The sequence below is a fragment of the Haliaeetus albicilla genome, chromosome 2 (genome assembly GCF_947461875.1).
Source record: "Haliaeetus albicilla chromosome 2, bHalAlb1.1, whole genome shotgun sequence".
Taxonomy (NCBI): domain Eukaryota; kingdom Metazoa; phylum Chordata; class Aves; order Accipitriformes; family Accipitridae; genus Haliaeetus; species Haliaeetus albicilla.
The window spans coordinates 52,292,036-52,304,293 of NC_091484.1; the positions used below are offsets into that span (position 1 = coordinate 52,292,036).

At 37.5% G+C, this 12,258-nt stretch overlaps 1 protein-coding gene across 1 annotated transcript in view; it reads left to right on the forward strand.

Annotated features, from left to right (window-relative positions):
* Positions 1-12,258, forward strand: part of COL28A1 (collagen type XXVIII alpha 1 chain) — a 72,975-nt gene that overhangs the window by 33,946 nt on the left and 26,771 nt on the right. The window contains exons 21-25 of the mRNA XM_069774577.1: positions 539-610; positions 1,227-1,295; positions 4,023-4,091; positions 8,482-8,550; positions 11,323-11,391. Of these exons, the coding sequence (XP_069630678.1) occupies positions 539-610; positions 1,227-1,295; positions 4,023-4,091; positions 8,482-8,550; positions 11,323-11,391 (348 nt within the window). The remainder of the gene's footprint in view (positions 1-538; positions 611-1,226; positions 1,296-4,022; positions 4,092-8,481; positions 8,551-11,322; positions 11,392-12,258) is intronic.

Consider the following 12,258-nt stretch of genomic DNA (forward strand, 5'->3'; position numbering starts at 1 on the left):
TAGAAGGGCCTATTTTATAAGTGTTCAGATTCTGGCCTATTTTTTCATTCATTATATCTTAAGTAGCAACTATATTTGAACTGATAATTTAAAAGGCTTTAAGAGAGAGTGATGTGTTCCTCAGCCTGAACAAGTGCAGCAAAATCAGACTATAAACATAGATGCTAAAGTTAATTGGCCAGTACAGATTTCCTGAAAATTCAGTACAGAGTTTTCATTAAAGTTAGGAGGGGACAAATTATCTCAGTAAGCAGAGAGAAGGAGCTAAGAGAAATGAGGTGACTAGTTAGATATCTAAATATGAAATTAAAAGCCTGGAAAGATGTATTAGTAGACGGACAACTTTTATCTCCCACCTGGTTAAATTTATGACATCTGGGGCAGATTCTAGAACTTAGTGGGATTTCAGTTGGAGTGGAGCATTTAAATACCTTTCTAGTTAGGGGCGTCATTATCGTCATGGTTTTGGTTATTTGTGTATCTCCTAGTTGTGAATGAATATTTGCTGTGATTGAAAAAAAAGATTTGTTTTCATCAGGGTGACCCTGGAGAAAAAGGATCCCAAGGACCAATTGGTTCTCAAGGAGTACAAGGCCCAGCTGGACCAAAAGTAAGCTTGTTCCTCCTTCACTTTGTATTTTATAAAAGAATCTATGGAATTTATGTAATGTACAAATTTCTTAAGCATCTGATGCTCGGAGACTTAACAGAACAAAGGAAAAGCAGAAATATTTCCATCCTCTGTCCTGAATGACACAAAAGTCCCAAGGAGAAAAAGAATAGGTAAACATTTAATTACAGACCTTATACTTATGCATGAGCACTGAGAAGCTAAAGTTGTCCAAGTGATTCCAGCCATGAGCATTTCACAAATTTTTACTTTGAAACATTAACTTTCTATTACAATATTTTGTGATTATCACTCTGAATTGTAAGGAAATTGAAAAAATACAAGTGTTCTGGTTATTCCATTGGCTTTGTAAGCCAAACACAAAAAATTAATTAACATTAAAAAATCAAATACATGGTTCAACCAGTAGTTATTTAAAACATGACATTTGGACCAGCTTTCACAAGATTTATGATTTTTCCCAAATATTGTCCATTTTGTAAATAGATCTACATTGTGGATATTTTTATAATATAAAGTGTTGAAAAAACCTTTTGCTACTTGTGCAGAAAATGAAACTGTCTGTTTAAATCTAGATGATACCATTTTGTGACAGGGTGAACCAGGAGAGAGAGGACCACCTGGTGTCGCTGGATCGTCTATTCGGGGACCTGCTGGACCAAAGGTGATTATCTGATATGTGTTTGCTGGACACCAGAGATTGGAAAATGTCTAGTGCACATTTTTGTCAAAATTAAAAGAATGTAAGTTAAAGAAGTTAAAATTCGTTGTTGTAGTAACAAAGACGACTGGATTTTAGAAATAAGGACTGAAAAGTACTGAAAATTAACAGAGAGTGTTTGGGGGGCCCTTTAACAGGATGCTGAACTTAGTACATGTTAAAAAAAAAAATCCTTATTACATTTCTGTTGGTTTTTGTCCCCTCCTGTGAAATGAATCACTTTGAATTTTTTTTTTTTTTCCCCCCAAATTTACTATGCATTTCCTTTCTTAGACTAAAGGTTTCCTGAATGTGGCAGTAAATCCCCGCAGGAATGTGCCTCTATGTAGTTCTAGGGAGTTATATGCTGAACTAGATGATTTTTTGGAGATGAGTGTTTGTATGTCATTTCCAAGTGAACAGCTGGCCTGTAGATACTACTTTAAATGAAATGTCATATTTGAGATAGCTAGAGCTACAACTAACTCATTTTCTTTATGGGGAAAATGTACCTGAAATGAGTGGGACTTGTGCTGCTGAGTAAAATAACCAGATTCAGCAGCAGTAAAGCTAACTTTGAAGGCTTTAAAAACATTTGAAAATTCACTACCACCCCATTTTTATTTTAAGAATAAAATAGTTGCTGTTTTTATAATATGTCAGTTAACTTCAACTTCAATTGATGCTTTTCAGCTTCGGCGATAGTTTTTAGGGTAGAGAACTCACTAATGTACATCCTATCACTCTGAAGTAATTTCATCCCCATTTTTCTTCTTCTTAAAAATATATGTGCCCTCCCCGCACAAGCGCATGTAGGTATTGTACATGCAATGTACTCAGCCTGGCAACAGGGCATCACCGAGGGCTAGGATGTGGTTTGGACTTCTTTGCGCATGAAGGAGGAAGGAAGAAGGGAACGCAAGAAGCTCAGGATACACCTGGAGTAAGAATGCAGCCACAGATCAAAAAGGAGAGGACTGTGGGGTGCTCATATCTCTTATATTGGTTTAAAACCATAATAATGTGCCAAACCTTATATCAGGAAAGTATAAGCGGCATGCTGTAAGGCAGAACATGTATGAAGACAGGTTTCACTACACTGGTCTCCCTTCTTCACATTTTCCTGGTTACTGTGACGTTTCTTAATAGACCAGCAAGTGAGACAAGATTGTTTATTGATAAAATTCATGCTGAAAAATAAGAACTTTGTAGACTTTATTGCCTTTTTCACTCTGATTTTATTCTGTTCAGTACAGTTCATATCACTTTCATAGCAGACTGACCATGATCTAAAATCCACTGTAGTCTGTAGAAGTTTTTCCAAACTCTTTACTAAATTTTAGATCAGGGCTTTTATGTGCAGTGGCTGATGTGAGAAAACAAGTATTCTGGGTAATTATAAAATGCAAGTTGATTTTTACAAAACATACAAAACTTTTTAGTTCCATAGTAATTTCTTTGTTTAAGCAAAAATCTAATTTTCTGTTTCTGACAATTGCTCAGTAATATAACGGGCTACACAGGTCCGTTTTTTCTCTCCACTGTGGAAGGTACAATGGTTACTACAAATGGTGTTCTTGGAACATCCTGGTATCTGCAGTAGTGAAGCCAGACATTATAAATTTCTAATGCAGGGAATCTGCATATTTTTCAAAGCTGGGAATTGTCATGGTCTGAGGTCTCTTCAGTACATTTCTAAGTATTTGATGTAGATGATTGCTAGAGGTCTTAACTCCTGGACAGCCATGGTTGTGTCCACTGGAAATTTATTTATTTTAAGCTACACCCACGTTTGGGGACTAGAGTTTTATTTCCCTGGACAACCATTATGCTGTTACTAATGTGGAGACAATAACATTAGATAGCTGGTTTTTTCTCATATTCTCATGGTTACAGCTGCTCCGTGGTTTTGATAAAACATTTAATCTGCATTCCCTAGTGAATGTTTCCTGAAATACTGCCTGTCCTTCTCACTCGTGTTAAAAATTGTGAAAGTTTCATGGAAAATTGCAATTTTCTTTTTAAGATCCTGAATGTAAAGTAAAACATCTGTTGCCATAGATTAAACACTAGAAGGAGCCAAATTTTGCTCTGAAGGGATAACATAAAGAACTTGAATTCTAAGCCTGATTGCTTTCCAGGAAAGCCACTGACAGAGCTAAGATTACCAAACAGTTGTACTGGGTAATATTTGAGGAAAAACTCAAGTTTCTTCCCGGGTCTTCAGACTGCGGAGCTTGCAATTTTGAAGTACTGTGCCATTGCATCCGTAGCCTTTCTAAACATACTCTGTGTCAGCACTTGTCTTTGGATTTCTTTGCTGTTCTCTATGTGCTCTGGCAGAAACAAAGTCATGTAGCCTTGCTTGTGTGGGCAAAAGCAGGCAGAAGCCACAGGTGAATCTGGCCACTGAAACTGAATTATGATATTCAACACTCAGTTGAAACTAAAGCCATCAAATTATTCGTCAAGGCAGAACAAACTCTTTGACGCAGTTGCAGAGAAGCAAAAGTGTAAGAGAGGACAGAATCAAGGTAGTAAAAGCTTCCTCTACAAGTACTGATTTCATATTACCTAGCTCAATAATTGTCACTGTCAGAAGGAATTGAATACTTGTTCTTTTCTGTAAAACTTTGGAAATTAAAACTGAAAATAATAAATATGGTGTTGGATTTGTTTCTTTTTGAATAGGGGGAACCAGGACCTGAGGGACCACCAGGAGATGATGGAGCTCCTGGAAAATCAATAATGGGACCAATGGTAGGAGGTTTTGGACAAAAGATGGAAAATAAACATGAGATATATGCAAAACTCTTGTGCAAAGAAGAGTGCATTTGAAACCACTTGAACAACTTTTTCAGGAAAGTAACTGACTAATTCTTCCATCCATCTTCCATCTTCTTTTCCATCATTCCAGATTAAGCCTATTTTTAAAAATAAACTTACTATCTTTTCAAAGAAGAAACACAAAATAGATTAAATAACTAGTCCAGTGTACCTCACCCTGCAAACTTCCCTCAGGAAGTCTTCATTAGGAAGGTAGCTCTTCAAATTCATCTCCACCTTTTGTTATCTCATGCGGTCTTTTATACCTCTGTATGGGCAATATGCTCTTTACCGAGTATAAACTGAGAGGTATTAGTTATTTTAACAGTGGTGTTTCAGTATTACCAGCCTTGCACATTCAAAAACATAAGACAGGCCCAAAATAAAGAAATTAAAAAATAGGTCTTTTGGAAGTACTTATCTGCATATAGGTTACAGAGTAGGATTTACTTGGTTATAGCCTTTACATTTCTAACTTCAACACTAAGAGTGGAGTACAGTAGTCTGTATCAGGACTGCTCACTGTTGGAGCCTTTAGTGGTTAACTGACAAGATCAATACACAAGTGAAAGACCAAAGATAAAACTGAGGATTCCGGGGTAATGCAGAGATTGCAGTCTTTGCAAAAGTGAGAGACTGAAAAGTTCTCCTCTGTAGTACACGTGAGTTGACATAAGGCTGCTCAAAGAATAAGGTGAGACCAAGGACCATCCTCTTGCCAGTGGGAAATAAGTTAGAAGAAAAGCATAAAGATTAATTTGCAAAGGATGAAATTCATGGGGTTTTATCACTGTTGAACAGCGGAGTAAACTTTTCAAAGAATGGTTCTATTTCTCCTGTTTCTTAAGTGGTAACAGTAGTTCAAGATGATTGTTAGGTACATAAAGTTACGATTGCTTTTTCTCCTTGCATAATGCATTACAGTTATCAGCATGGAATTTTGTCTGATATTTTATCACCAAAATACTCAAACCTTTAAGTAGGGTTTTTCCTCAACTCCTTAGAATTGCTTTTCATTTAACTAATCAGAATAATACAGTGTCATGAGAAAACAGTGCCACTCACCTTTCTACATTATTTAAGAATAAACTGAAAAATGCAGTCCCTAGAATAGACCCCATGTCTTCTACTGTAAAAACTGGATATATTTCCTTTTACTTTGCAGCTTTCACTTCCTTCCCTCTAACGCATTTTATGATATCATATTGTACTTCTATGAGTCATGATCTGGGTTGAAACTTTCTGTAAGCCTTCTGCCACTTGTGATAAGGGAATAGTTCAGGAAGACTTTCCTTCAGTGTTTGGGAAAGGTACCATTCTTGTGATCTCCTTTCCAGACTGAAATCAGGAACTTTCTTAGTAAACCTCTTTTTCTTTTTTTTTTTTTTCTTTTTTTTTTTTTTTTCAGATTTTCCATGTCTGCACCTAAAATGTTCCACTCAATTCCACTACTTCATTTCTTGGGAATATAGCTGATAGACCCAAATTCAGAGACCAAACAGTTTATGTGTACCTAACACAATGTAGTTCAAAATAAAGCAACTTAATGCAATAATTCTTGTGTGATAACATCTTAGGAATACCAATAATGCTTTACTCTTGTCTTGACAGACTTCTACCAGTACACCCACCAGAGGACGCTGGGTAGCACATTGATCTACATGCATTCAGTAGCTCATATTTTTTAATTTTCTAAAACTCTGAATTTATTTACTTTGGCTATATTCTAGAACACTACTTCACTCTGTTTTTCTTATAACAAGAAGTAAGGAACATGACTTAATTGTCCAGTCGTATACTTAATCATTTAGGTTTTGTTTATGGTGGTTGATTTTTTTCTTAACAATGACCATGGGCACCAAATTTATGTTTATATTCTGTTTATCCTTTTTTTTTTCTTTTTCTTTCAAAGACTGTAGAAGCAACTATGTCTATATTACTGCTTCAGAAAATTACTTTAAAACCTGCCCTGGAAACGTTGGCAAAGTAGATGAATTAATTCAGCATGCCTTCTGTGACATCAACAGCACATGCCTTGTTGCCAGTGCACTGACTTAGAGTGAGTCACTGTGATTGTCTTTTCCAGACCCCACAAAACTGTGGGAAGCAGTAATCACAGAATTGCTCCTGGGCCATCTCTTGTGTATTTTCAATGCAGCTGTTAAAAAAAATAAATAATCTGGACTAGAGAACTGTTTCTTGTAGCAGATTTGGCCATAGATTTGGCTTAAGTAGATTTCTATCTGTGTTACTAATGGCAAAACCAGCCACTTGACAAAATCCCAATTCTTACAGAAAAAAATGTAGTAACATGTATTTGGTATTTACAATGGTATGCTAAGATTAAATGAAAACATCTGTTTGGCTGGTTTTTACTGTAGTGGAGTTAGAAGTAAAAATAGAGGTGAACTCATGATCCATGGTTTCCTTTCTTGTTAAAAAAAAAATGTTATTAAACATTTCTAAAACCTTTCTTATTTTATCCACAATTTAAGAACTATGGATATTAAGAATGGAGAAGAGGTAAAATTTGCTTTCTATTATAAAGCTATTTATGAACTAGAATCACACTCAGTGGAATTTTTACAGAACTGGATCAGAATTCTATCATTTGAAAATTAGGAAACATGAAGAAACATCTTTCAGGGCTGATGCAGTTTGACTCTGGTGGTCAGGTTGTGTTTAAAGTCTTCCAGTGAAACTATCCCTTTAGACTGGAGGACAGGACAGATTCACACAGGAGTGACCTACCATGTACAATTTTCTTTAAGCATAAGGCATGCTTGCATTCCTATCCCAATTTCCATCTTAAAGTGGTTTCAGGGTTTCATCTTAACCAGAACATTGAGTCTGCCTCATCTTTCTTCATTCACTTACCTCCTAACCTAAACCTGTGATGTATATCTTTAGGAGATCCAAAGCAGCTCTTTCATTTTTCCGTGACAGGGCTAAATTGGTTAAGAAGATCTGACTGCTTGCGTCTATGGTAGAGATGTTCATGGGACAGGAAATCTGGACCTGAAGTCTGTTTTTGTTGGATATCTAACTAGAATATAAGTCAGTTTGTTCTCCAGTCATGGACACTGTATTCAGACAGACCAGCCACTGAGATCTGAGCTGCTATCAGGACTCCATTCATGGTTTCTTGAAGCATTATGTTATTGCAGAAATTGCAAGGCACAATGCACTGATGAAACAGCAGTTTTCAGTCATTTGTAGTTTCTCTTTTCTAGCTATTTATTTTTACTAGAAAAGACAGGGAAATATTTGCTATTCGTACGTATTCTTCAGGATAAGTTATCTATATGTATATTAACTGACCCTCCAACCCTGTACAGGAGAGTCCATTTACGTTTCTTGGTTATGTGGGACTGAGTGAAGGGTGTACACTTCTCCATGTATGGCCATATCCATACCGTGCTTAGGAGTGGGGTGGATGTGTGACCTACAGGTATCAATAAGGATTTCCAATTGGCAGTGCTGTCATGTGAATATCTGTGGTACAGACTGCCAGCATATCTTGAGGGATACCTCAGAGTAATATGTTTTCTTTCTTGGTTCTGTGAAGAACCGTCTATTGCAAGCTTAGTTAATTTTCTCACTAAATGTCAGGAAAACGATCACTGGAATGAGGGAAGAGGAAAAGATTGCTGTTTGCGTCTCTTCTGGTCGTGAAAGGAAGCATTGAGGTTTTGCAAATGCACACATCTTTAGTGGGAGTCAGTGGAAGAGTCAACAGAAGGAGTGATTGTCTCCTGATACAGAGCATTTTAGGCTAAATTAAGAGAAATTATGTATTTCTTTTAACCAACTGTATTTCTTTCTTTTACTTCTTTCCCTTGTAGAATGCAGTTTTGCTTTACTGTATCAGAGAACCAATGTGATTACCTGGAAGCAGAAAATGCACCACTTATGATAACTTAAGGCTGGCATATTATGTTTCAGTATTGTTAAATTCATTGTTCAAATGTCAGGACTTACCCCCAAAGTCATAGAAGTTTAACTTTTTAAAAATAAATTCAACTTTGTATTGGCTGAAGATAAAGTCACTGTTCTGAAGATTTCTCTCTGCATCTACAAATCTAGAAATTAATAATTTCCTAATGAGAACTCATATTTTTCTGAAATCTTAATTTGATCAACTGAAGCAAAATAAAAAAGCACAAAAATTTCTGAGCTTTGCGAACAAATTGCAAGAGCTGGTAACTGGTATTCCATATTTCTAAAAGGATATTAAATAGTTTCCTTACATATTTGTTAATATTTGTTACATCATGATGATCCAGTTACTGGCAAGACGGCTGACTTACTATTTTGTATTTAGGGTGGCCAGGGACCACCTGGACTACCTGGACCCCGTGGAGAAAAAGGCGATGGCCACAAAGGTGAAGCTGTAAGTACAATTTTAATTCTGTATTTTGTGTTCTACAAAGAAAATTAATTACTGTGTGTGTCCTGGTTTCAGCTGGGATAGAGTTAATTGTCTTCCTAGCAGCTGCTATAGTGCTATGTTTTTGAGTTCGGTATGAGAAGAATACTGATAACACACTGATGTTTTCAGTTCTTGCTCAGTAGTGTTTAGTCTAAAGTCAAGGATTTTTCAGCTTCTCACGCCCAGCCAGTGAGAAGGCTGGAGGTGCACAAGAAGTTGGGAGGGGACACAGCCAGGACAGCTGACCCAAACTGGCCAAAGGGGTATTCCATACCATGTGACATCATGTCTAGTATATAAACTGGGGGGAGTGGGGCTGGGAGGAATCACCACTTAGGAACTAACTGGGCGTTGGTCAGCAAGTGGTGAGCAATTGCATTGTGCATCACTTGTTTTGTATATTCCAATCCTTTTATTATTATTAATGTCATTTTATTATTGTTATTATTATCATTATTAGTTTCTTCCTTTCTGTTCTATTAAACTGTTCTTATCTCAACCCACCAGTTTTACTTTTTTTTCCCAATTCCTGCCTCCATCCCACTGGGGAGCGGGGGAAGTGAGTAAGCGGCTGCATGGTGCTTAGTTGCCTGCTGGGGTTAAACCATGACAGTGTGATAACTCAATATCTAGTTACTTAACTAAGTGCAATTAATCTTCTCTTTCATCCTTTAGCTAATTTAAATATTTCACATATTTTTGAAGTCCTTTCCTGTCCTAGATACAGTGCTGGTTCTACAGGCAGTCAGAACCAGGTATAATCTGTTCTCATTTCAGCATCATGAAAGGGATACCATGTTATTCCATAAAAATCTTGATGGCTGCTCATACATGTTTAATACAATCACTGCTTTGAATTCTTTTCCTTCCCTCCTTCCCTCCCTCCCTTTTCTTTGCTGTTCTTTGTTCAAGATCTCTAATAACATCTGCTTGGCCAAATCCTGCAGCCTTCAATTCCTTGGTTTTTCAGCTGCTTTTCATACCAGGGGGTTAAATCCTCCTTTTTGAAGATTTTCTCCACCCTTGCTTTTCTGATGGTTAGCTCCAGAGGGGGCTAATGCCTGAGTATTCCAGCTGGCACGTTCCATTACAAGGGCATATCATCCTAAATTTCAGTCATCCAAAGCCACATAGACATGTTTGACCAACATTTCACTAGAAAGTGAAAATACTGTTGCCATTCTTCAACCACCACATGTCAAACTTCCATTAACACTATTTTCTTTATGTCTGTAATCCAGCTTTATTTCAAACTACAACTGCAAAGACACTCCAAAATACACTGAGGTGGGACCTGAGTGGTTTCAAATAAGTCACAGCTCAGCTCCAGTTTTCTATCATTCAAACTGATCCTGGGAATATCCTTTGGGATCAGAATTAGTTCAGAGGGCATTCACTCAGAATTCCTGGTGTAATGCCATGTACCTGACACATTTCGCAGCACGTAGGGACACTAGACAAGCTCCAGACTCTTTGGAGGTTCAAGGAGTGCCAGTAACAGACTCAGACCCATGAAACAGAGGACATGCAAATAGATGAAAAAACCCTGCTGTCATCCCAAATACAAATGAAAAGCAAATGCAAAGGCAGTCATGAATAAGGCAGTGATGCAAATAGATGACTGATGAATTTTTAGTAGGCCTTAAAACACCTCATAGGAACTGAAGTTGTAAGCTTTACAAATTAAGATATCTGTTTAAACTATACGAAAAAGAAGTATTGGTAGATACAGAATCAGAGGGGTCAGTGAGAATCTGAAAACTTTTTATTTCTAATTAATCAAAGAATTCAAGAGAAGCCTGGTTTGGTAACCATTGATTAATAAAACTATACAAATGCTGGTTGTAGTCTGACCAGTCACAGGATGACAAACTTACGTGTATGTGCTTCCTGCATTTCTGTTAGTGACTAGGCAATAAAAAAAAAAAAAGCTTCACTCTGCAGTAGTATTCCTGAAATCACGTCTATTCTAGGATTCCCATCTGCAACTGCCGTAAGAGTCATGCTTCTCTGCAACTCAATCTCAGGCTTCAGTAAAAGCCGCTTGTGTTTCTCCCCGCCACATGAGTACATGTCCTTGAAATGCGTGAAGGTTCTGTTGTGCTGTAGCATGCATCTTTCCCCTTCTCAGGCCGCCTTTCCATGCCCCATGTTCTGGAAAGGCCAACTTTGTAAACCACTGGCAGACATGGACAAGATTTATGTAGCTAAGTCTCTGTAGCATGGTGGGGCAAAGACATCTCCCTTATGAATGCTGAAAGGGAGGTTGGGGATGCCTCCAAGAGTATGAAGAGCAGCTGAAGGGGATGTTAGGGACTGAGCAGGGAGTTCGGGAGAGCAGACTATCGAACAAAAGTACACCAAAGTATGTTAGGGTTACCCAATGCCCAGATTTAGATGGGTTAGCTCTGGTATCCCAGATGTGTAATGTCTGCCATGTATGAATCATGGAGCAATGTCTGCTTTCTCACTGGTTTCTCTGAGCTGAGAATAACTCCGATGTTCTTAAGTCAAGAGCTGGATTTTTTTCCACCACTCTGGTAGCCTTTTCAGGTTTCCACCTGGGACTGAGGATGACTGTTGCTCAGTACACATCAGAAATGTGAAGAATTTGACAAAATACAGCAAAACCAAAGAGATCAGTAACAATTGCTGAAATTCTCTTCTTTGTTGAAGACAAATACTCTTCCTTTGGGACAACTACTGACATGCTTTATTCCTCTGCTGTACCAGGGACCTCCAGGACCACCAGGCCCCCCGGGACCACCAGGCCCAACTGGCGTGGGAGATGCTGGACCAAAGGTACTTGTACAATGGTAGTACATGCATCTGACTAGTAGACAAGGTAGACAAACATCTTCCGAAAAATACATTAGATTAGAATGGCATATATATGACAAAATGTTGCGATCGCATCTCCCACTTTCAGTTAGAAGAAAAGCTTGTGGTAGACTTTTCTGCCATTGTAGATACAAACCAGTTCTTGCTTTATCCCCAGATATGATGCACATCTGCAGGTTTTCTATACATCCAAAGACCCAGGATGTTTCTAGATGCTGGAGTTTCTATGTGGAAGTCAGAATCCAACACAGGCAGAGTATTGCCTAATAATTACACACTTTCTTTCTCCCACAGAAGTGCAAGGGACAAGGCCCCAAAGGAGTCAGGGGAAATGTCAGTTACATGGAACTAGTGAGGTATTTTTAAAGTTCCTTGAAATGGGTTCCTAAGAGAAGACTATAAACCTTCACCTAAAATTAATATTAGTTTAGAAGTAAAACTTGGCAGCAAAAAAACCCCAACCAAAAACCTGATAAAGGGATTAGAAATACAACACTCAAACACTTCAAAGTTTTTTCATAAAACACAGAATAGCTAAAGTGTTATAAAGTTCTAAGCAGTATGTAACTCACCTAAAAATTTGCATTGTAACTACTGTTATAAAAGTTGAAAAAAAGAGACTTAAGACTGAAATCATACAAGAAATTGGTTTAAAATATCCCACAGAGTGGTTTTATTAATGATTTCCTTGTTACATATGTGAAATAGGAAACAGGCAGCCTGTTGCAGGAGAAAGCAAAATAAATATCGCCCAAGCAAGTTTTTTCCCAAACAGAAGGAACTTTCAACTTCAGTTCCCAGAACATTAGAATTCCCATTTAAAATAAA